This window comes from Phlebotomus papatasi, chromosome 2 (assembly GCF_024763615.1).
Source record: "Phlebotomus papatasi isolate M1 chromosome 2, Ppap_2.1, whole genome shotgun sequence".
NCBI lineage: Eukaryota > Metazoa > Arthropoda > Insecta > Diptera > Psychodidae > Phlebotomus > Phlebotomus papatasi.
Genome location: NC_077223.1, coordinates 49,948,956 through 49,975,031, shown reverse-complemented (window position 1 = coordinate 49,975,031; position 26,076 = coordinate 49,948,956). Strand labels below are relative to the sequence as shown.

The 26,076-nt window shown below is 33.9% G+C and overlaps 1 protein-coding gene across 3 annotated transcripts in view; it reads left to right on the top strand.

Annotated features, from left to right (window-relative positions):
- The window catches only part of LOC129801460 (UDP-N-acetylglucosamine--peptide N-acetylglucosaminyltransferase 110 kDa subunit), a 63,586-nt gene that overhangs the window by 16,734 nt on the left and 20,776 nt on the right, over positions 1–26,076 (top strand). The window contains exons 1-3 of one of the 3 annotated variants that reach the window (XM_055846543.1): positions 210–500; positions 2,795–2,991; positions 21,592–21,787. In XM_055846543.1, coding sequence (XP_055702518.1) covers positions 333–500; positions 2,795–2,991; positions 21,592–21,787 — 561 coding nt within the window. In that variant the 5' untranslated portion in view covers positions 210–332. Of the gene's footprint in view, positions 1–209; positions 501–2,794; positions 2,992–13,808; positions 18,095–21,591; positions 21,788–26,076 lie in introns of those variants that run through there. The other 2 variants (XM_055846542.1, XM_055846544.1) reach the window with 2 other exon arrangements.

The following is a 26,076-nucleotide window of genomic DNA, read 5'->3' as shown; positions in this document are numbered from 1 at the left end:
ACAATTTTTTACATACTTTAAGAGCAGTGATAATCTTAAAATATGATAGTAATTACAAAACTTTTTTGTCCTAGTATCTAAGAATTAATTTATTTATGTATTTTTTTTTAAAAAAAAATTCTTCTGAATCCCATATGACTGACCACAATTCTCGCCTAAATAATTTCAGTGTATCATCACAAATTTGATCGCTTACTAATGAAATGGCCGCAAAAGAAAAAAAAACATGGTAAAAAGCAAGTGTTTTCTAGAACGTGATTTTTAGAGAAAAGAAAATGACTTTTTGACTAGATCACGAGAACAAATGCATCTTTCCTGATTCCAAAATATAGATGGCAGAATGTTACTGTATTGCCAAACAAAGTAAATCCCAAAAAGACAGACTTTTTGCCAAGGTGGCCTTAGTTTGGGTTGGTCACTCTCACTGCCTCACCAACCCCCCTTTTTCAGTCGCGCTATTGAAGGGGGTGACAAATGAAGATGAACTGAGCTGCCGCCAGGTAAAGTAGACCAAAACCGTGATATAGGCCAAAAATATTCAAAAAAAAAGAAACCTAAACTTATTTTTTTTTTAATTTTACAACAAAAAAAAGACCTTTATTATATCAAGAGAAATTTCCTTATCCAGATTCAATTTCCTTCTTTTATTTTGTATCTCTTATTTGACGACGATTTTTTTTTGTTAAATTAAATCTTTTCTCAAGTGATGACTCAATTTTTATCAAAATATGCTCCAATGATTTTCGTTACTTTTTTTTCGAAATTATGTTTTTGAAGAAAAAAAAATCTTGATTAATAATGTTTGTTCTATTGTGAAATTCGGCATTCCGACATTTCTAAATATTTGTTTTTTTTTTACTGATAAAAAATCATATTTCGAATGCTGTTTTCTTGTTCAGGATTACACGATGACCGAAGATGTGCAACATGTTGAGGAAAAATATATTTTTCAGAAGAAAATCAAAACATTTTGAATTCCATAAAATGATACATCGGAAGAAATATGATGAAAAAAAAAGAGTATTTCGAGAGTTAGTGAACATTTTCCACTTTTGGCGTAAATTTTAAAGTTTAATGAGAAAAAGAATAGGCAAATGAAAATTTAAAAATCATCAATCATGTGGTAGAATAAATAAAAATTATTTTATTTGCTTTGATGATTTTTTTCTAATTGCCCTGGTGAAAAATTTTGTATTATATTTTTGGTATATACAAAAAAATTTATTTTGCATATTTTTTCAATTATTTTTCATGCCTGTTGCAATCTTTGTTAAAAAAAATGATTGCAGTTGTTGATATATTTTAAAACCAGTTCGAATTTAAAGATTTAATATTAATTATTTATCGAAAATGAGTAAATAAATAAATTTGTTTGAGAAGCAAGAAGAAGACGATAAAATGTGCAAAATAAAAAGGCGTAAGTGTGCGTAAAATGTGTTGGCGATTTTTAGTAAGTAAAAATTTGATAAATTATTCTTTTTCATTTGTGCGTAAAACTGAAAGAATGTGCAGTAATTGGTGTGTATAACTTGGCGCAGTATTTTAATATATTTCACATGCAAATTAATATATGATTTTCCTGCAAAATGGTTAAAAGGTTCTATTTATGGAAATCTCATTGAAAACTTTGATATAAAAAAAAACAATAATTTCATTTTCATTTAATTAAATAAGTTACAATTTCTCTTTAAAATCTTCAGCAATTAGTCGAATTGGTTAAGTACAATAATTTAAAAAAGAAAATGGGTTAGTTAACCTTAATTTAACATGGTGCAAATTATTATTCCGCGATATAAAAGTTGCTGAAGATTTTTCAATGGGAAACAATGCAAAATTGGTAAATTATTAAAGTTTTCACTGAGAATAACCTTAAAAGAACTATTTTTGGCGTAAATTCTACACAATTTCCAGCATTATTGACTGTCTCTCCTATCTTTCTTAAATAGCAAGAACACGTGAAGAGACAAACAGAATTTGTGTATAGAAAAGAGAATTTTTCAGAGAAAGATTTAATTTTTTTTCTTAAATTTCAAATTTACTCTAAATTCTTTAATTTTGGTTGTTTCATTTTAATTGACTTGCATTAAATTCGATCAAATTGATGGCTTTTCTCTGCGCGAATCTTTTGCAATTAATAAAATCAAAGGAATTAAAAAAAATGATTTCTAACAGTTAAAGATACTTATTTTTGAAATAATGTCTGATTATTAAAAAAAACAATCGCATTTTAAAAGCAGAGTTTTATGTTGAATCTCAAAGATTTTGTTGGAAACTTATTGAAATTTAAAAACTCCTCAACAAATCTTTTTTAATTTAATTTCATATTTCTCTTTAATTTTAAATGTTATTTGAACTGTTGCTGTACTCAACAGAATTAAAATTTGCAAAATTTGTTTCGCACAGTAAAACGAAGTAAATTATTCGGTTGCATTAGTCAATTTCTAATGTTGGCGAAACAGAAAAATATAATTTTTTGAAAAATAAAAAATTCTAAATTACACAATTGTCTCTCTCTTTCTCTCTATTTCACCCAATCTTTATTTGGATGAACAATTCTACAACAAAAAAAGAAGCCAATATAAGCCTCTTCTCTGATGATTTAATATCTAATATTGTACTTTTTCTTTTTTCCCCCCTATGGTCCCCCCCTCTTTTCAATAATAAATCAACATTGCTTCAATGTTGTATCCTCTATAAACACAAACAAATATCCCTGGAATTTCCACCATGTCGGAAATGACTGGGAAAATGCATCACTTATGGCCAACCGTGACATCGAAAATAAATAACCTAGGCGTGTTACTTGAAAGCCATTGAGACTCGTCCAGACTTTGCTGTGGCATGGAGCAACCTAGGATGCGTTTTCAATGCACAAGGTGAAATCTGGCTAGCTATTCATCACTTTGAGAAGGCTGTTGCTCTTGATCCAAACTTCTTGGATGCATACATCAATCTGGGAAATGTTCTGAAGGAGGCACGCATCTTTGATCGGTGAGTAAAAATATATTACGTTGTATGTCTGTATGTATATTAGCTTAGATGTAGGAATTTTTCCTATATAGTCATTCGAGGAGAGATGGACTACCTTTTTTATATTCAATATTACAGACAAGCTTTTAATGGGAAATAAAAACGAATATCACTGGTTTATTATTTGAAGATTCTAAATTTATGATATCAACATTAGATAAGTCTAGATCATAACAACTATCTCGAAAAAATAGTTTAAAAAAATTTTGCTGTTTAAGGCATTAAGAAAAATGAGGGAGAGATGGACCACCCCAAATTTTAGTAAAATAGTTATTTCCTACAAATGCAGATACAAAGCAAATGCAGATATAAGAAGATGCTGATAATAAACGACGACATGATGTAGGCGGATTACATTAAAATGCTTAATTTGCACGTTAATTTCTCATAGAGATTTTTAAAAAGTATGCTAGCCCAGCGAACACAGTTAGCTGAAAAAAACAGCGTTTTCAGTATATTTTTGCTGAGTCGATCAGCAAAAATATGTTAACCGGTTAGCAGTTCTCGAACAGAAAGTGCTAACCAAATATATGGAGATGGCACTGCATCGCGAGTGTCGTTTTAAGGTTAGCATAATCCAGCTGAAAATGCAATTGAATTGAAATCGGTTAGCATTTGTTGCCCTCTGGGAATTTCATTTTAAAATCATTAATTTGTTTTGTGAAACTATAGAGGAAAGTACTTTCCTCTCCATATAATTAATTCTCCATGAAAACATGGGCTGTTGGTTCAATTGTATGATACTGTTTCTCATGGCTCGCGTATTGAGTCGAAAACGAATTGAAGTGCACATGGCAATTGGTTGAGATTAGTGGCAAAGACATTGAGAGCCAGTGCCCCCATAACTCAGTTGGTAGAGCATTCGCCTAGATAGCGAAAGGCCCCCAGTTCAAGCCTGTCTTTATTTGGGTTAATTTTGTGGGTTGGGAATCACTTGTTTTGATTGTCGCTCTCTGCGCAAAGAAAGTACTTTCCCTTCGAACGTTCATGCCTTCGAATAATGTGAATTTCTTCTACTTTTCTTAAGAGATTTACACATGATTATCACATAATTATCAAATTGATGATAAGCTAACTAATTTTTAATGGAAATGTGTAAGTATCTTAGGAAAACTTAAAGTAAATTCATATTATTCAAAGCCATGAATGTTCGAAAAGAGAGTACTTTCCCCTACATAGGGGAATGTGGCCTGTCTTTGAATGCGACAACCTTTGAATATTTCAATTTTTCTCTTATTTTGGAAAGGAAAAACCCTATCTTTAAACTATAGTCTATACAACTAACTATTTTCTATTAACTTCAATTAACAAAATAGAATTTTTGCTTTGGGAAATAAGAGAAAAAATAAATGTTCATAGGCTGACCACTTTGCTCTTTGCTCTATTTGAAATTTACGATGAATTGAATAATTTTGACATTTACATTTGAACATGATACACGCTTGGTTTTTTTTCATTTTACATTTAAAGTATAAATAAAGTTAAGAGTGATTACAAATAAAAAAGGAGTGACAAAGCGTTTAATACTTTGCGAAATGCTCGTACTCGTGATGTAAATGCTATATAAAAAATAATATTTTATTCATTCAACTTTGCATTTACCCCATCCATATGGTGGAGTCATCAATTATGGACGTTATACACTTATGAACAGATTGCAAAAATCTGAAGTTCTTACCTAAAACAGATTTCGAAAAATTACAAACTTTTTGATCAAGTCATAACCTAATAATTTTTTTGATTTTTCGAAATCCTTTTTTTTTTGGTAAGAAAGAAGGTTTTTGGAATCTGTCCATAAGTATATAACGTCCATAAGTGATGACTCCACCCTACCATACGTCCGTCGCCGTCTCAGTATTAGTAACCAACCTCCGAAACCAAAACGGCGGAAATACTTCTTCTGCTCTATAGTCTTTTGCCGTTATAACGATCTTTTCATGGCGATACAATGTAGTTCGACACAGAAAGACGTGCATAAACCACAAGGGTACAAGGATGTAGACGTAGAGTGTGTGGATGTAGAGTGAGCCAATATGGCTTGGCTGCTAGCCAAATATTTTAAAAGTACGTTCGCATCATTTATCGTTTACAAGTTTACAACAGATTGGAACCGATAGCTCCAAAATAGTTTAGGAGTATTACAATTGATTTTTGTCAAAAATTTCTTATCGGTTCATAACCGGTTCGGAACCGATTCATAACCAATGTGGAACTTGTCCAGACTTGTCAGAAATTCCAAGACCTTTCTAATGAGCCCAAACATAAGCTCATTTGGTTGAGATATATGCTCTCTAGAGCCTTTTAAACCTGTGCTCTTGAGAAACTGTAATTAGGAATGATTCAAAGGTATTTTCGAATATGGACGAAATGTCTACCTAGACAATGTCGAATAATGCGTTTCCGAACAATCTCTAAAACATGCTTTTGGAGGATATGGGGCGGAGGGGCAAAATGAGAGGCATACTAATGGTCTCAGGGTCGACTTATGAGGGGTCCCCCGAAGATCTCAAGTCTCTATTTCTAATCGTTGGGGCTATAGAGCTAGCGACAACCGTACGGACAGATAAACAGCGTAACATCATTTCTCAAAAATCGTCTGAAACGCGAAGAATATGTTGAGAAAAATGGTCCCCGGGAGGTGGAAGTTAAAAATGTTTTTGGGAAAATATCAATCGATTACATATTGCTCTCTCTGTGATGTTCGAGCAGTAAAAAAAATAGAAAAAAAGAGGTGCAAACACTTTTTTTTGTAAAGACATGAAGAATATTATTAAACGTGATTGAAAGATGTTTTGATAAAATTTTCACAGCGAAAATATTCAGCTTGAATTGTGCGGAAATAAAGAAAAATCAAACATCACACAAACGCATATACTTGTCTATAGAGATATGAACAAAAAATATATATTTTTTGTATACGAAAAAATCAATTTTCTGTAAATATATTAAATTGATTTCATTAGAAATGTAAACTTATTATGTGTATGTGAAGAAAAAAATAATCCTGGAATTTAATAATTAAAAGATTATTCCTGCTACGTTTCTGATGGTTGTGGTGTTTTCACATATTTTCACACCTCTTTTGAGTTTTACTTCTATTAATTGATTGTTTATGGTGTTGAAATACTCACTCATCTTCTGCATGTACTTTTCTCTGAAGGTATCTTTTTAGTGGAGAGTTATTGGATCTTATTCATGTGTTCTCTTAGCCGTGTAACTTTGTTAACAAATAGCGTCTAATTTTGGAACTGCCAATAATTCTTTACACAACACTTCACAAAAACGATGGTAGAAACAGTTTTTTGGATCTATAATTTAGTTATCTTTTTGGTGTATATCTTACCAATTTTCTTCAATTTGTAACGAGAAAGCAATAGCCTTCAAAGTTTCCTCGTTCTACTCCAAGGAAGAGCAAATTTGTCAATATAATCTTGCCGTATCAGACGAGTTATGAGAAAATAAATCACTCTGTTCATCTGTTGTTGGTTTGCACATAATAATTTGGCAGTAAAGATTTATTCCAAACTGTCACACACTGAGAACTTGAGTTCATCGATTAGTATTCCTTTACGTAAATTTACTTTACACAGAAAAAAATATTTTGTAAAAATGTTCATAAATGTTTCTGAATTCGTATGGGGGAGTTACGAAATGCTCGTGAATCGTATAACCCACAAACAAGTTCGTAAAAGTTTGTACTTTTTTCACAAACATTGTTCGTAACATAATCAGTTGACGAGCATTTTTTGTACTTTTATAAACATTTGTTCGTAAATGTTCGTAAACACACAAAAGATGTTCGTAAAATTTTGTCATTTGTTCGTAAATGTTCGACAGGAAAACAAACATTTACGAATAAATGACAAAATTTTATGAACATTTTTTGTGTGTTTACGAACATTTACGAACAAATGTTTGTAAAAGTACAAAAAATGTTCGTCAAATGATCATTTTACGAACAATGTTTGTGAAAAAAGTACAAACTTTAACAAACATGTTTGTGGGTTATACGATTCACGAGTATTTCGTAACTCTCCCATAGGAATTCACAAACATTTACAAACATTTTTAGAAAATATTTTTTTCTGTGTACTGTCAAATCTTACGGGCTCAATATTCTTGAAGATGAGCTTGAATCTGTACGGGCTCTTATGGCTACTACACACTAGAGAAATTTATGTCCATATTGAAGAGTTTTTCCTGCACACCTAAAGAAAAAGGCTTTAGCCGACATTTTTATGACATTTTTGTAATTGCGGCAAAATTGATGAAAATATCCTGAAAAAATCTATTTCACAAATTTTTCATCCGAATGGCAATATTGCTTGGAATATCAACAGTATTTTTTCATCTAACAATTATCCATGTATTAGTGAAAAATCATTGATAGTTTTATCCGGCCACGGAAGAGTGGCTACAACTGCCCCGAAGGCTGTTTCAGTGTTTATCATTTTATATAAATGTAGGATAGTCAATAGATGGCGCAATCCGCGCGAAAAATCGAGGAGCGACGAGAGACGGAGAGAGGAGATTTAGTTTAAGACGAACCGCGACGCAATAAAGACGTATTTAAAATTGGTGAGTGATTACAAATAATATTTCCCTCCTACCAAAAAACTCTTTATGGGGGCTCTCAACCGGGATAGGAGCGTGAAATATCATTTGTGAAGTGATAAGGATAGCCGTGCCTTAAGACGAAAAGACGATTAAAGTGATTTGTGCGAGACGCGTGCAATCGCTAAAGACGCATAGTCTGAAAAATCGCTAAAAGTAGTGTTTCGGGTCGCGAAAAGTAGTGCTCGATACGCAAAAAGACGTGAAGACGAAAAATCGCGAATTTTCTAGACTCTGAAGACGGTACTTTCATAGTACAAAACGACGAAAAGACGTGCACATTTCCATCTGGATGGTGCAAAAAGTGAGCCATATTGGATAAGACGTCCGCGTGGCTAGCAAAGACGACTTCCGGCATCTTGGTGTTGGAAAAAACGACGAAAGCCGAGTGTGGAAACGACGTGTGGGACAGCGAAATTGTGGAACGAGAATTAGTGTTGCCCAATTCGTGTGTGCCAAAAGTGACGTGAACGACGAAAACAAAGAAGATGGCGACCAACATCAAAACAGTGGAGGATTTGGTCACAATGATGACGAAGACGGGGCTTGTAATTGAGTGCGAGCGAAGAGGACTTCCTCAAGACGGTGATAAATCAACACTTGCCCAGCGCATTGTGGAATTCGACGAAATAAATCCACAAAATGACGATGGTGACGGCCAAGGTGATTCGAACGACGTTCCTCAAGATGTAAACAAAGGAGGAAAATCCAAAAAAGACGCAAATATGGATTCGATGGACGGTGAAAGTGATTTTGAAGGTTTCGAAACAGTCGTGGAAAAGAGGAAGAAGACCTCAACACCCAGTACTCGTGTCGATGATGGATATGGAAGGATGTTTAGCCTCAAAGACATCGAAGATTCCATGGAGAAGTTCAGTGCCAGTGATGGACAAGATATCACAATGTGGATTAGTGATTTCGAAGACATTTCTGAGACAGTGGGATTGAACGATCTTCAGAAATTGGTGATGTGCAAGAAGGTTCTGACTGGAACAGCACGACGATTTATTTTCACACAAAGTGGATTGTCAACATGGGCTAAATTGAAGCGAGCATTGCTCAAGGAGTTTGCCCTGAAGCTGAGTGCTGCTGATATCCACCGCAAGTTGCAAAATCGCAAGAAGGAAGCTTCTGAGAGTCTATTAGACTACATTTACGAGATGCTACGTATTTCAAAGGCTGGATATGTCGATGAAGTGACAGTGTGTGAATATATTTGTGATGGAATTCCCGGTGATATTTCCAAGAAGACGATGCTGTACGAGGCCACGAGTATTCAGGAGTTAAAGAAGAAGCTGGAAACTTTCGAAAAGCTGCAATTAAAGACGAAAAATGCTGAGAAAAAGACGATCAATGACGAAAAGAAGCCAAGTGTCAAAAAGAGTGGTGACAAATCAGTGAAGTGCTTCAATTGTGGGGAACAAGGACATAAGTCCACTGACTGTCCTGATAAGGACAAAGGTCTTAAGTGTTTTAGATGCAACGGATTCGATCATATTGCCAAGGACTGCAAGAAAAAGGACGAAAAAGTAAAGAAAAGTGTTGCAAAAGTGAATATGATCGAAGATATGAAGAAAAAGCTCGACGTGATCCTGATGAAAATCGATGTGCATGAAGTGATTGGTGTCATTGACAGTTTCAGTGATGTGTCCTTGATGAAAGAGTGTCTATGGAACAAAGTGAAAGAGTCTTGTGCGAATTCTGAGCCATCTCATGTAAAATTGCGTGGTTTTGGAGGTGCATATGGCAAAGCCAAGGCTGAAGTGATGCTGAAAGTGACCATTGATGGAGAAGAATTCCAATTTCTGTGTCACATCGTGAGGAATAATGCCATGGATCCTGAGCTATTGATAGGAAGGAATTTCCTTGAGAGTGTCGACTACACAATTACCCCAGGACATGTGAGTATCAAGCCAAAGATTTCTGACGATTTCAAAGACGATGAATGTGCTGATGCTCCATCTGGAGATGTGGGTAAAGACGATGTTGTGACAGACGTGTCACATGAAGACGATCCAGTGACGAATTTTATGACGGAAGATGTAGCATCAATCATGAGGATTGAGATTGAGGATGATATCCTCAATTGCCCGAAGCAATATGCTGACGAGATTCGAGAGATGATTGGGAATTACCATCCCAAGAAGCCGAAAGATGTAAGTACACAAACTGTGATTAATTTGACGGATGACACACCCGTGTACCAGCGCCCAAGACGCCTAGCCCCTCTCGAAAAGACGATTGTTGACAAGCAAGTAGCTGAATGGCTAGATGAAGGGATCATACGTGAATCCTCAAGCGATTACGCCAGTCCTGTTGTTCTGGCAAAGAAGAAAGACGGGTCCTATAGAGTGTGTATCGATTATCGTGAATTAAACGAGAAAGTCGTGAAGGATCGATTCCCAATGCCGATAATAGAGGATCAGTTGGATAAATTATCCAAAACTCGAGTTTATTCCACTCTAGATTTGAAGAATTCATATTTCCATGTCCCACTAGAAGAAGAGAGTAGGAAATATACTTCTTTCGTGACGCATGATGCCCAGTACGAATTCATGAAGACTCCTTTCGGACTGTGCATAAGTGGGAATAATTTCGGACGTTTTATCAATTCTGTGTTCAGTAATTTGATAAAAGAGGGCGTACTTTTGACGTTTGTTGATGATTTAATCATACCAGCCAATGACGAAAAAGACGGAATGGAAAAATTGAAGCGTGTTTTAGAAGTTGCAGCGGAGAATGGTCTCGTATTCAACTGGAAGAAATGTGCATTTCTAAGACGAGAGGTTGAATTTTTGGGATACATTGTCAGTGGGGGCAAGATTCAGCCGTCAGAGGCGAAAGTCGAGAAATTACTGAAGTATCCAGTCCCAAAGACAGCAAAGCAGCTTCAGAGATTTTATGGTTTAGCTTCATATTTCCGGAAGTTCATTAAAGACTTTGCTGTGCTGTCAAAACCTTTGAGTTCTTTGCTAAAGAAAGACGTTCCGTACGAGTTCAATGACGAGCAGATGTCTACATTTGAGACAATCAAGAGACTACTAGCCAACTATCCGGTGCTTAAGCTTTTTGATATAGACGACGAAACAGAAGTTCACACAGACGCCTGCAAAATGGGAATTGCCGCTATTCTTATGCAGAAGGATGGAGACGGAAAGATGCACCCATGCTATTATTATAGCAGGACGACGAATGACGCTGAGCAGAAATATCACTCATATGAGCTTGAATTTCTTGCTGTTGTGGAAGCCGTAAGGAAGTTTCGAGTGTATCTGCTTGGAGTGAAGTTTAAGTTAGTGACAGATTGCTCCGCATTCAAGATGACAATGGCGAAGAAAGAACTTCACACGAGAATTGCACGATGGGCAATACAACTGTCAGAGTTTGACTATACGATTGAACACCGAAATGCTGAACGGATGGTTCACGTGGATGCTCTATCCAGAGCGACAGTGATGATAGTCAAGAGGACAGATGATGTTACTTCAAAGGTGAAAGCTGCACAAAATCAGGACGAGAAGATAAAGGCTATAAAAACAGCACTTGAAAGTGGCCCATATCAAGATTTTGTGTGCAGCAATGGAATCCTTTATATTGAGAAAGACGATAAGAAGCGACTTGTCATTCCAAGTTCAATGGAGATGGAGATTGTGAATGGAATGCATGCTAGGGGACACTTTGGGGTGAAGAAAACCAAAGAGCTCATTGAAGATGAATTTTATATCCCGAGTGTTGACGATAAGATACGACGTTGCATTGAAAATTGCATTCAGTGTATTTTGGCTGAGCGGAAGAGCGGGAAGCGAGAAGGAGAATTGCATCCCATAGCCAAAGGAGAAGTGCCGTTAGATACGCTGCACATTGATCATCTAGGACCAATGCCATCGACGAGGAAATGCTACAATTACATTCTGACGGTAGTAGACGCATTTTCAAAATTTGTGTGGATATTCCTTGTGAAATCTACAACAACAGACGAGACGCTAAAGAAGTTAAACGTGATTTCTGAGGTATTTGGTGATCCGAGACGTATTATAGCCGATAGAGGGACGGCATTTACCTCAACACAATTCAAGAAATATTGCGAAGATAGAAGGATTGAGTTGCACCATATTGCTACAGGCGTTCCCCGTGGAAATGGGCAGGTTGAGAGAATGCATAGGATCATTATTCCTACCCTGACGAAGTTGTCAATCGACAAACCAGACGAATGGTTCAAATATGTTGGAAGAGTTCAGCAATATATTAATTCATCCTATCAGAGATGTATCCAGACTACGCCGTTCGAAGTGATGACCGGTGTTAAGATGAAGCACCCAGAGGACAAGAGAATTGTTGAAATTCTCGAAGAAGAGCAGCGAGTTCAATTCGGACAGCAACGAGATGAGTTAAGAAAGCAAGCACGACTAGGAATTGAAAAGGTGCAGACTGAGAACCGAAAGACGTACAATCTCAGGAGTAAGCCGGCACGAGAGTACAATTCTGGCGACCTTGTAGCTCTCAAGAAAACACAGTTCGAGACTGGCTCAAAAGTGAAGTCGAAGTTCATTGGGCCATATGAGATTACCGAGATCATGCCGAGAGACCGGTATAAGCTGAAGAAGACAGGTCATTTCGATGGACCAGAAGCGACGTATGGATCAGTGGATCTACTAAAGAAGTGGCCAGGCGGTACATCCGGGGCGGATGTAGTATCAGGAAAGGCCGTGTAGGATAGTCAATAGATGGCGCAATCCGCGCGAAAAATCGAGGAGCGACGAGAGACGGAGAGAGGAGATTTAGTTTAAGACGAACCGCGACGCAATAAAGACGTATTTAAAATTGGTGAGTGATTACAAATAATATTTCCCTCCTACCAAAAAACTCTTTATAAAAAAGTAGATAATTATTATCCAAGTGAAAAATATCTCTTAATTAACTTTATTAAACCAGAAACAAAGTAAAACTATGAGATTTTGACTAACAACTCAGAAAACCAAATGCTGGACCAAAAACTGTACCATCAAAACTACAATTTTATACCCATTTTATAAAAATGCTTCTAAATTGTAGGATAACTGGATCTGACTTATAAATATTTCTGGCAATATGGGGATGTGTTTCTACTTTCATTAAAAAATTCTTTGCTCGATGTACATTTTAAGAAAAACGAGAAAAATCCACTGACTAATTCTACCCCTGGCTATAGGTACCCCGGTCTCCCCTATAGCATCTAAATCTCGAATTTGAGCATTTCGCAAAGCCTGGGACGCTTTGTCATCCCTTTTGTATAAATTTCTCTTTGCAAACACATTCCAAATTTTTTTGTCTGCTGTACAAAAAGACTACACAATGCAAGTAATTTTTATCAAAAAGTGTATTCTTAGGGAAATGTTGGCATGGTTCGCACAGAGTGAGACTTCAAAACAACGCAAATTTTCTCTTTATTTGCAAAGACCTAGTTCGTCATTTCTTAGCCATAAGATAGATAATTATTAAGCTCATGAAACGAGATGAGAAATGGTAAGTCAGCTCTTTGCAAACAAAGAGAAAATTCTCATCGTTTGAAGGTTCACTCTGTGCGAACCATGCCTACATTCCCCTATTAATGGCGTTCTTATACTTGCGTATTAAAATTTTTAATGTTATTCATAAAAAGTGTCGCTGATGAGCGTTCAAAGGTGCGATTTGTGTGTTTGAATTACTTGATATTTGAAATTTGATATAATTTTACTAAAAAGGTGGACTTGGTTTATTTTTTATTTTTTTAAAATTAATTTATAGGAATAATACAAAAAAATTATGTGATTTTATTATTTTTTCTAATGTGAAATATGCTTCAGGGTAATTAAAACCTATTTTTCGAGATTAATTCTACCTTTTTATGAATTAATAGAACAAATACTAAATATAAGGGATTCATAGTTGTAAATCACATATTTGGACGCTTATTCGCGACAATTAAGGTGAATCACATTATAATTTTAATGTGCAAATATGAGTTAATACAGAGGAACAGAGTTAATGCAGGTAATTTAATTTAAAATTTGTTGAAAATTACTACCAATAATGTGTAGAGGAAGCCTTAATTGCGAAAACGTATGTATTTTGGTCATTTATGGGTTGAGTCTGCCTTTTTTTGGAGATTGTATTAGGTTCTGAAGAACCCATTTAGGAGCAGGCGCAGGGACAGTATTGAAAATATCACGTCCCAAAAGCATAAACTTTGCGAATGAAAAAAAAGCTAGAAAAATATGTTTATGCCCAAAAACTTTCATTTTTAGACAGAAATTCTCTTTTTTTTTATTGTTATTGAGGTTTTTTTGCACGCATTTTTGTTTTACCTTTTTTTGCATTTAGGTACATTATCTAAGGTGATATTATCCGTACTCTCTATTCGTGTTACATATCTCGCTTGGAAAATTCTAATGGATAATGAATAGTGGGGATATTTGATTCTGTGGAGGGGATTTGTTCAAATTTCACAGACGTTGGTCTCCTGGCAACATATCTGAGAATGTGGTAGAGATACTTTTGTGTGTTAAATTTTCCACAGAGACGACTCAAAATATATACACTGTATTTTGTAACATTCCTTTTCCACCAACGTGCTGGGAAACTTCTGTTTGGGCATGAGTGGAAAAGTGAGAGATTTTTTCACGCACATTATGCGCAAGTCCCACAAAAGATGATGATGACGTGTGTTGAGAGGGTGGAAAGATAAACGTTCAGTGAAGTGATAGTATATATATATATATATAAATGAGAATATAAAATTTCGGTTTTGCCCCTTAAATTTTCCGATTCTTGTCGACTCTCTCAGGATGGATTTTCATGAGAAGTAGCCTCGAAAATCATTTAGTAGCATAGTGTAGATCGTGGCATAAAGTTTTCATACACAGACCGAAGGAAATCGCACTGTTTTTCCTTTTCTTCTTTCCTATAAAGCCGAACTTTATTTTTATTATCAATACATACCACACAAAAGTTGTTTTTTGCAAATGACACAGCTGAGTGTTGGTTTTTTTTATTAGTGAAGAAAAAATAAAAGAAAAGAAAACCAAAAAGTGCAGTGAAAACATACGCCCCATCTTTAGATATTTTTCTTTATGTACATAGGATGAACTAGTGCATAAACGGCATAAACTAAAAAGAAAATCTTTATGATGAACCAAGTGCAGGCGAAGAAGAACTTTTTCTATTGACTTATTTTCTTTTTAAATTCTTCGCTGTCATTTTGTGAATATACCACGGAAATTATTTACGTGTGCTCTCGTAATAAGCTGCTGATTGTAATCTAAACAGCTAAATGAGGGAAAATCACCTTTTTACCTCTTTGAAAATTATTTGATGAGAATATAATTTAATAATAATATTAATCGTCAAATAAAAGAAAAAGTGATAGACATTCAGGCACGCAAGATTTCTGAGTGTGTCGTCAGCTTTTTTTATTGCAATCATAAGGAGACTCCTTAAACGCTTATAACGGAGAAAATTATGGTTTTATCAGATCGTGGAGAGGAACGCATTTACGAGGCAGAAAAAAAATTGATATCACCAAATTCAAATGAATTTATTTAAGCTGAAGCAGCAACATCAACACTCATAAAATACAGCAAGTATCTTTGAAAAGTCTACGGATGAAAGGAACAAAATGTGACTGATATTCAGACAAAAAAGAAAAGTAATTAATTTCTTTTGGAGGAAGATTACAACGGAAAAAGCTAAGGAGTGCTTCTTGCCTATTTTATAAAGTGCGATTTTCGTAAAAGGGAATAATCTACTATGCGCGCTGTTGCGGCAAATGATGTGGAAAAGGGAGTGACAAAATGGATACTGATAAAAGTTCCAGTCATTTCACAGATTTTTTTCTTACGAGCAGTTGAGATAAGAGAAAAATAGTTGAAAATTTTTCGTTTAACACTGCAAACTGGTATAATCTCTCAATCAGAAAATACAATTGTGCTGGAAAAAAAGGCAAAAAAATAATAGAAAATATTGCAAGGGAAAGACTATCTAAAGGCGAGCCTTTTCGACGACATCATCCATGTAATTTATCAACTGGATATGGCATGAGGTTAAACGAAGCGACAAGAAAAAAATAGATACACACGCAAAACCAGATACATAATATATATATTATGTGAGTTGTATACCAAGGATAATATACAAAATCAATTATATTATTTGGTCTCTCACATTGACTTTCTATCCAAGAATTTTATACGTACTAAAAGAAGCAAAATATTCAGCAATTGTCTCTCTCGTACTGGAGAAAGGGATTTACACTAATTGAATTAAAAGAAATTTGTTCGTTACAGAAAAGATACTAAAATTTTATTTCCGCAAAGAAAAAAAAAAGAAATTGGAAGAATAGAACACCATTCATAGCCATGGGGGAATCAATACTGATTAATTTAGAATTCACAGAAAGTCATAGAAATATTTGGGACATGTTGAGTTGATTGAAAAATAAATGAAGATGATCTAGAGAAAAATAAATAATAAAAGAAAAAAAAACATACATTTTCAACATGAAAACAGAGCATTAATTTATAAAGAAGATTAAATAAAATGGAGAAAAAAAATCTATGCTTGCGCGCCTAATTCACCACAAAAGAACAAAGTGTGTCTAAAGCTCAATACAGGGACTGAAATATTTAAATCAAAAGTGTAATTTCAAGTGAAAATCTTTTGGCAAATTGAAAATTTGCAGTACATTCCAGGAGGGACAAACAAGGGAAAGCAAGTGTGAGAGATAGGGAGAGAGAGAGAGAGTAGAAAAAAGGAGAGAGATCTGATGGTTGTTCCTTGCCAAGGCATCGTCATATTGGAGTGGAATTAAGTGTGCCAATATCCGTCAAATTTAATTAAACACGATAGAGCCGTGGTTAAGTCCTCTTGAGCAAGTCATAGTGATTAATGCATGGAAAATAGCTCAATTTGTGTACATGTCGATTCATTCCGAATTGCAATTAGGGGATACACATCGCCAAAAGCAGTGATAACCTTCGAACGGGATGTTTTTGGCCTCAGACCGCATTATTAACTTCACAACAGCATTATGTAAAATAGTTACGAGTAACTTCAATGTGTATTCAACGTCGCACTGCAACATCTTGGTTGGAGAGAGATAAATAAAGATCAAGTGCAAATTATAAATAAATTTTAAATTTTAGTGTGGATCAAGTTCAAAAGATTATTTCTGTATTAATATTCCTCCCATATGAGAAGTGTTTTTCCACGAAAAAAAAATAAAGAAATGAGTGAATCCAATGCTTTATATGAGATTCATTTGGACAAAGTTATAAATTCTTTTTGACATTAAAGACATCATTATATAAACAGTTCAGAAAAAAAGACGCCGAGGCCAAAAAAATCAACAACACAGAAATCATCAGAAAAAAAAGAAGGAAAGAGTCATAGTAAAAAATAAAAGATATCTGCAGGAATAGGAGACTTTAAAAATAAAATATACGTGTTTAATGTGTATATTTTCGATCGTAACTAAATCAACCTTAAAATATAAATGTTACCGTCCCATGATAGAGTGTGTGAAAAGAATTTAATTCAAATTGTGTTGAATTTTTAAAAAAAAGTGAGACATTTTATCAAGAAAATTCTATATAGTGGAAAAGAAATGTTTAATCAGTAAAGACAAAATATTAATGTACGTTGAGTGAATTTAAGAATAAAAAAAAAAAGAAATATTACAATAATGTCAATATATTGCTGTGTTTTATCGGGTTGTGGCCGTGAATATATACTTATAAAAATAGTATTTTAAATTTATACGTACTGTTTGATAATTTATGAGAGTCTAAGAAAAGGATGACATATTTCCATTGAACAAAAAATATATATATTATACACTGTGGATGCTCTCGATGATGGCAGAATAAATAATGATTGAGGCATGTCAGTTAGAAAAGAGCAAAGAAACACGTAAACTTGTTGGTGTCTGATTTATACATTGTTAATATTTGTACATGAATACCCTAAGAAAGTGTTATCAGTAATTCAAGAGTTTAAATACAAAAAAAAATAAATAAATAAAAATAAATTTCGTACCACCGTCAACAGTGTATCAGAAAATTAAATACAAATCATTAAAAAAAAACGGTTATAGTCGTGACATAAATTTTTGTATAAAATAAAGTTAGAAATTAGTGACTATTTAGAGAATATTGAACGTTAGTTGTACTTTTATATGTGGGAAAAACCACGACTGATGGTATTTACCGGAGGGAATATAATTTCCATTTAAAAACAAATCCAAAAAAAAAAATCTTGAGTATCACAATAAACGGAAAGAGCAAAAAATTACAAGAAATTAAAAGATGGATTATCAGTGTATTGTGGTGTACACAATAGTACGTATTGCGCCATTCTATCCTCCACAATCGAGCAATGTTGATGAAAAGACCAAAGAGAGTGGATGCCTCGATTGGCTGAAGGCTCAGATCAAAAGGTAAAATGAGCTTTAAGCGTTGTTGTACGTAATATTTACGGTGATTCTCTAGCAATTTGTCCTATGACGAATTACAACGTCTCCCTCCTGTATTATCCACTTGATTTAAAGCGGAACTATCGCCTGTAATTTTTTCCCCTTGTTATTATACAGTATAATTTTTTATTTCTGCTTTTTTTCTTTTTTTAAGTGATCATGATTTTTTTAATATTATTTAAAATAAATACTGTAAATATCAGTTTAATGAAATTATTATTATTTAAAATATTACATTTCAAACTTGAGACTTCGACGCTTGCATGCAACTATGCCGAAATTTGGCACACTTACCCTATATGAGCATTTTTTTTTTGGTATAGAGGAGGGTGGAGGAGTTTAATGGCATATTCACACTAGACATGGATTACATGCACATGGACATAAATTTCTCTAGTGTGTAGAGGCTGTAAGGGCCTCTACATATTGAGAGTAATTTTTGTCAAAACCGGCATTTTTGGAAGAATTTTGACGTTTCCACTTACAGCGCTGCAAGCAATTTCCTTTAAAAGAGAATTTTTGACGAAAATTGCTCCCAATGTGTGGAACCCTTTAGGCACATATTAATAATATAATAATCAATAATAATGGTGGCACAACGTTCTATAGAGGAACAAGGCCTTCTCGCAAGTAAGATTTTCGAGACATCCATTATTATTTTTTTCCTACGGGGGAAAGTGCCCATGCTTTGCAGGGTCCTAAGTTTTATAATGACTAAATTTTTCCTATGTCCCATTTATTCAGAAACATAAGAAAAATTTAGTTATTATGAAGCTTAGGCCATGCAAAGCATGGACACTTTTTCCCTTACAGGGATGGGGTTTTCGGTCCCATGCTCCGTGGAATCAAGTGCGCCTTTAATGGCAGAAAAATTTCTGGTGACCTAAAGAGGATTCAAACCCGGGATACTTGCATTATAGTGCGAGTACTTTACCACTTAACCTATTGTGTGCCCTAGGCCCATATGCAGGCATGGCTTTAGAAAATTACATATATTTATTTGAGTAGTCTATACTTAAAAGTAACTTAGCTTGACTTCGCTTAAAGTTTTAAGGCATCCTTTTAAATCTTTTACGTTAATCTTTTAGATTTAGATTAAGGGCAGAATCACATTGACAGTAAAATGCTTACCGTCACCGTCAAAGCCCTCACCGTATTTCGTTGATTTACGCATTTTCATTTTAATTTTTACGCAAATTCTCAATTACCATGTTACATTATCTCATACTCGGTGGCACTAGGTGAAAATAATATAAGAAAATTGAAGAAATAAAACGAAAATTCGATAAACGGTGAGCAAAAAAACTGTACGAAAAACTGTAGCAAAAAATCCTATACAGTTTTTTTGCTTGCCGTTTATCGCATTTTCGCTTTATTTATTTAATTTTCTTATACTATTTTCACCTAGTACCACCGAGTATGAGATAAGGTAAGACGGTAATTGAGAATTTGCGTAAGAATTGCAATGAAAATGCGTAAATCAAAGAAATACGGTGAGGGCTTTGACAGTCACGGTGAGCATTTTACTGTCAATGTGATTCTGTCCTAATCGGTTTTTAACGTGAACCGATAAACATACAAAATACCATAATAGGAAACGCTTTGGGCAATGTTTAATCTTTAAAGTCGTGACCACGTGGCTTTTAGATTTAACCTGCATATTTAGGGAAATTATGTGAAATTTTTTGTGGTATAGGCTATCTCACGAAAGCAAGTGTTTCGGCTTTAGGCTGAGGCTAAGAGAAGAAAATATTCCGAATCTCGTAAGATTATTTCCTTGTTTTGGTGAGATATTTCTGGGGGAATTCCGGGGAATTCTTCCTCTGTTTGGACTGACTCTCCACTCTCGGCTGTTTTCGCGGCCTCTAGTGATGGTTCTTTAAGCTTAGGGCAGTAATGCACCTTGTTTCGGTTACCTCCGTGGTTGCCTCGATAGTGTTTTAAATCAAGGTTAGAAAAAAAAAATTCCCTAATCTTTAAGTTCGGCTAATAAATGCCTCAAGAGAATAAATTTCTCAACAGAATTTCCTCAAGAAATATTCTCAAAAATCTGCCGTCTGAAGTCTTTAAGCTTCTTGAAGATAAGCTGCTGATTCCTGTACAATTGGCCACTGGTAATCCTTAGGCAATAGAATGCCGTTGGTCGTTCTTAAAAGGGAGATGCAATTTCTCTGAAACAAGTACTCTCGTGCTGCTGAAAGTGAAACACAGCAATCTCTATCGCAATCTGATTCAGTTTAATAATATTTTACCGTATTTATACAAAATAATTTTACCCCACTTAATTAGTAAGGTGGACTCTGTGAACCCTATCAATGCGTCACTGCAAAATTGCACATTCTTTGTTTTCCTGACAGAAAATGCTTATCAAGAAGTGAATGAACAGGTGCCATTAACACTGAGTAGATTGACCTAATTCCATTAAGAGTGACAATTTTTAATCTCTAATATCTTTGAAACTACTGCTTAGAATGGTATCAAATTGATATCAGATAGACCTAAAGATATAGAAAGTGTAATGGTAATGGTTTAGTCTAGTTTAATATCCTTTTTTAATTGTTTGTGTAAACACATCTACACATTAGGAGCAATTTTCATCAAAAATTGCCGTTTTGAAGGAAATTGAGTGAACTGCTGGATGTGAAAGCGTCAAAATTCTGTCAAAAATGCATTTTTGGTAAAAATTGCTCCCAATGTGTAGATGCATTAAGTTTTTTTTTTAAATATAGTTTCTTTAATATTTGCTATTAAAGTGAGTTAGTGAGTTCTTATCCTTAAATTATTTAAGAATAATTGATTTTGCAAGCAGTAATAATGGAAACCCTCATGAAGTTTTGGTAAAGCCAATACTTTTTCAATTTTTGTTGAGATATTCGTATTCTTTTAAGGATGCAGAGACATATCCTGACGATTTTGCTATTTAAACGCATTCTGATATGAATTAAAACCCATTATTATTCCTTGTGACCTCTACACTTCACAGGAATTTATGTCCATATTTCACGATTTCTTCTATACAAACGTCAGCAATTTGCTCCAATATGGACATAAATTTCTCTAGTGTGTAGACACCTAAAGAATAAAAAATCCTAATTCGGTGCAACTTTTGTTTATTACATTTAAACTATTAATTATAACAAAATTGAATATTTTAGGAAAATATTAATTTTAATGTTATGTACAGAAATTTCTAGGACAGAATACAAAAAAAGTTATGCATTTTTTCGATTATTTCACCTGTAGTGTTTTATTTGTTTTCATTAAATATCTGCTTTATAAAACAAAATAGATTTTTATTTTAATAGAATTTTGTGGAAAGAAGATTACCTCTAATCAGAATATCATCATTCTTTTCACATTTATCTCTACCTCTCCTACTTTAGTGGCCCTCAATAGGATTATTTTGCAAAACATAGATCATAGAACGAGTAAATATTTAAATATTATTTGATATTTTTCAGAGCGGTGGCTGCGTACTTGCGGGCTCTCAATCTTTCCGCCAGCAATGCTGTAGTTCATGGAAATTTGGCGTGTGTCTACTACGAACAAGGACTAATCGACTTAGCTATTGACACATACCGAAGAGCAATTGAACTACAACCTAATTTTCCCGATGCATATTGCAATTTGGCTAATGCTCTCAAGGAAAAGGGCGAGGTGAGTGTCATTAATGTTATGCATAAGTTCGTTATATGAAGTGATTTTATGTGGATGTGTGCAAAAGATTTACTTAAAATTGCCATATTTTGACGAAAATATCTAACAGTGTGTAAGGGCTTTAAGGGGATAGCCTGAAATGGGAGGACAAAAGTAGTGACCGAACTTCTTGAATTTTTTTGTTTATTTTTATACATGTTTTAAAGTAATTAAAGAAGTTAAAAAATACAAAATGGCGGTCTAATAAATAATTTACTGAAGCTTTTCGCCACAGTAACCCCTAATTGTGCAGCATGTATAATTCATATAAATAATCTAAAAGAAATATTCATAGCTGTGTTTCACAGTTTAACTGAGAAAATCCGAAGAAAATCGTAAAATCGGACTTTCGAGATTTAAAAAATATACATTTTTAAGCAAAATTTTTTACATTAACATGCTGTAAAATATACAAAAATAGGTTTTCAATAATAATTGTTATAAGTACTATACACTGATAAAAAGGGGGTTGCGATTAACTTTTTTTCCTTAGAACTTTAACACTTTTTAGGTGTAAAAATATATCAACATTTTTTAATGTTAATTTTACACCTTTTTAAGGGTAAAATTAACATGAAAAAGGGTAACTTTAACCCTTAATACACCTAAAAAGGGTAATATTTACACCGATTTTGGATCAATACTGTAGGGTAAAATTAACATTTCCGGAATGTTATTTTAACTATGTAATTTAATGTTATTTTGACTATTTCCTAGTTATGATTTAACTATTTTAACGAGGAAAAAAAGTTAATCGTACCCCTGTTTTTCTCAGTGAAGGATCGTTAACATGCTTCTCATTTTCCCTTCACTCCTCCCCTTGCCCACAAAACTATGTTTTTCTGGGATTGCTCGAAAACACGTCGTGCGATTTTTTTTAATTTTTGAATATGTTTTAAAGATTTTTCAGGCGATCATTTATATAAAAATACTGTTGAATCATTCCTAGTAACCATTTTTCAAGGTCAAAAGTTTAAGAAGGCTCTAGAGATCGTATTTCTCATCCGAATGGTATCATGTTTAGGTTTGTTGGAAAGGTCTTGGAGTTTCCGATAAAAATGAATCGGTTCCAATTGGTTCTGAACCGGTTCATAACCCATAACCAATTTTTATCAGAAATTCAATAATATTATTCCTGAGGTGTTTTCCGGGCAAAGTTTTCAGTGATTTATAAATCGTTTCAAATCGGTTGTGAAGCGGTAATTAACCGGTTATGAACTGATAAGTAATTTTCATTGGAAAAGCAATTCTGTTTTCCTTTTAAAACTATTTTGGTAGATCTTTTGAGTGATTTATGAATCGGTTGAGAATCGGTAAACAATAAATGATGCGAAAGTTCTTTAGCATCTAAAAGCCACGAGTTCGAGCACTTCGCGAAGCCTGGGACGCTTTGCCACGCCTGTTTTAGTTCAACTCTAAGAGAATTTAATTTCTTTAATTCATTTCACTAAATTAATAATTTTTTTCTTAATCTTTCCCGCGAATTCGAAGAAATTGTAAAAATGAAAAATGGAGAAAATACGTTACAAAATTTTTGGCTGTTCGTCCAAGCGCTTGCAAATCTACTCGTCGCACATTTGCTTTTGTCTTTTGTATCTATTCTAAAATACGTCGCATTGGCTTCTTAAATTTTTATGGTATATTCTTAGATAGTTTATCTATCGATTTAAGCAAAAATAAAAAAAAATCGATTCTTTTGACCTTGTATTTGAAGAAGGCTACCTTCTTAACAGAAAAATTTGTTTACAAAGTTATAGACTTAGCTTAACTTTTTATATTTACATGTCTCTTAAGTATTTGAATGGAAAAGTGCTTTTAATCGATTTATCAAACGTTTTTCTTCAAGAATATTATTTCAAATTATTTATATTGTCTAGAAAAGGCATTTTTCAAATATACAAAGAAATAGAATGATTAATATGTGAAAATAGAAAGAAAAGGTAAAGTGTGGGCTGAATGGGCGTAATGTATACGATGATACGGTCGCGTAGGTGGGTAGGGTTTTTCAAGTTGTAACACTAGATATGCCATCCGGAAGAGCAATTACTCCAGGGTATTTTCTTATTAGTGAAGTGTTTACTAATTCATATTCAAACAAGTGGTGGGAAAAGGGAGCAAAGAAAAATAGGTATAAAAGGTGGGTGTATCTATTTGAAGAAAGAGGGAAAACTTGTACAAGGATCACTTTAGCAATTATTCATTATATACATGACCTCATTTTAATTCATATTTCTGCCTTTGTAAGTTCTTTTTTTTCATTTTATCCCCACATATACTCTTTCACCGTTCATATTGGTGAATATTTACATCTAAAAGCATGTAACAATTTGACCTCATGTGGTGAGGTTTGTTTTGTAATATTTATACCAAAAACTTCCTCCGTTTTCTCTTGACCATTTTACTAATTTCTCACGTGCACGATATCCTTGAATCTTTGATTATAACTGTGAAAGGCTACACTCACGAATTTAAGAAAAGAAAAACGTACAGCCAAAATAGTTCATTGATAAATTTAGTTTGTGTGCTCTAAAAATGGATCTTCCTAAAATAACTTTGTAGTTTTTTTTGTGATTAAATTATAAATAGAATAACTACTATTGATTGATTTTATTTTTCGTTCTTTCACAAGGTGTAACATGTATAGTTAATTAGGGTTTAGGGTGGTCAATTTTTGCTACTTATTTTCTAAGTTTTTACACAGTATAATTTTTCAATTTGCTAGAAATAATATCGAAAATTTTTGTCAATTAAAATTTTAAATTTAATTCAGATCAATCTGATTCACAACAATTCATAGTAAAAGTATCAATTTAAATAATTGAAATTCAGTAGCGATAATTTCAGCAAGAAGTTTCAAATATATAAAAAAAAATAATAGACCAAATATTTATAAAAAAATTCTTAGTGGTTATACATTTTTGTCATATCTTTGGTGATATATGAATATAGTTATACGAAAAAAAACGATGTGTTTTTGGACTGAAACTATTCGTCCATCCAATTTTTCACTTTTTTGAAATTGGCAGAGTAATTCAGTTAAGCCATGCATCATCAACCGGAACAAGTAATAATCGGAAGGGGCCAGGTCTGGACAATACAGCAGGGAGGGGTAGCGGTAGCACATTCCACTTCAGATTTTCAGAAGTGCAATGGCATGAAGCGTTTATCGTGTTGCAATATAATTCGTTTGCCTTTTGTCTTATTTTAGCTTTTTTGCTAACAATTATTTAATTTAATTCAATTTAAATTTATTTCAAAAATTCACAACAAAATGGGCGAAATTCTTTTACAATTTCGTTGCTAAAAAACGATTTAATAAAAAAAAATTAATTAAACTATAAAGTAGAAATGTGATGGGAAAAGAGAGAAAAAAAAGTAAAGAGTAACTAATTAGCTAAGACCAATTTGGTTCCGTTTAGTAATAACCTTTAGAAGAGACAAAGCCACTCGAAAGCTAAGCCAAACCTATTCGAAAATCTACCGGAAGCCTAAAGTGCAAGTTCATATACCCGCCACTTTAGAGCCGTTTGTTGTGCCATTTCGAATTTCGGTATCCTTGACACTTCAATCGTCAACAATGTCAGCAACAGTGCGTAATTGTACTGCAAAATACCTTTTGGCATTTTCAGTGGGGGAGACTGGGGCAAAAAGTCACAAAACGGATATTTTATTTTTTTTAAAAGCTACTCGAGCGCTTTAAAAATTTCTAATTAGCGCAGTTTTATAGGAAATTTACCGCTCTAGGGGAATGTTGGCATGGTTCGCACAGAGTGAACCTTCAAACAACGCAAATTTTCTCTTTGTTTCAAAGAGCTAGTTCGTCATTTCTTAACCATAAGATAGATAATTATTAAGCTCATGAGACGAGATGAGAAATGGTAAGTCAACTCTTTGCAAACAAATTGAAAATTCGCATCGTTTGAAGGTTCACTCTGTGCGAACCATGCCTACATTCCCCTACAACTTTGTAAAAGTAATTTTCCTCTATTTTGTAGGGAAATACGTTTATCGAGCCAATTTCTAAAAGGTAATTTTGTGACTATTCTCAAAAATGCTGGGGCAAATAGTACCAGACATTGGGTGTTATCATATTTTGATTCGCTTCATTACGGGCTTCTGTAAATTTGAAAAAATACCTAGATGACATATTTTCATAGAAAATTTATTCAACTACACCTTTGTAAAATACACAAACACACAAACGACACACACAACACACAAAACAACAAAACAAACACACAAAAGACTGC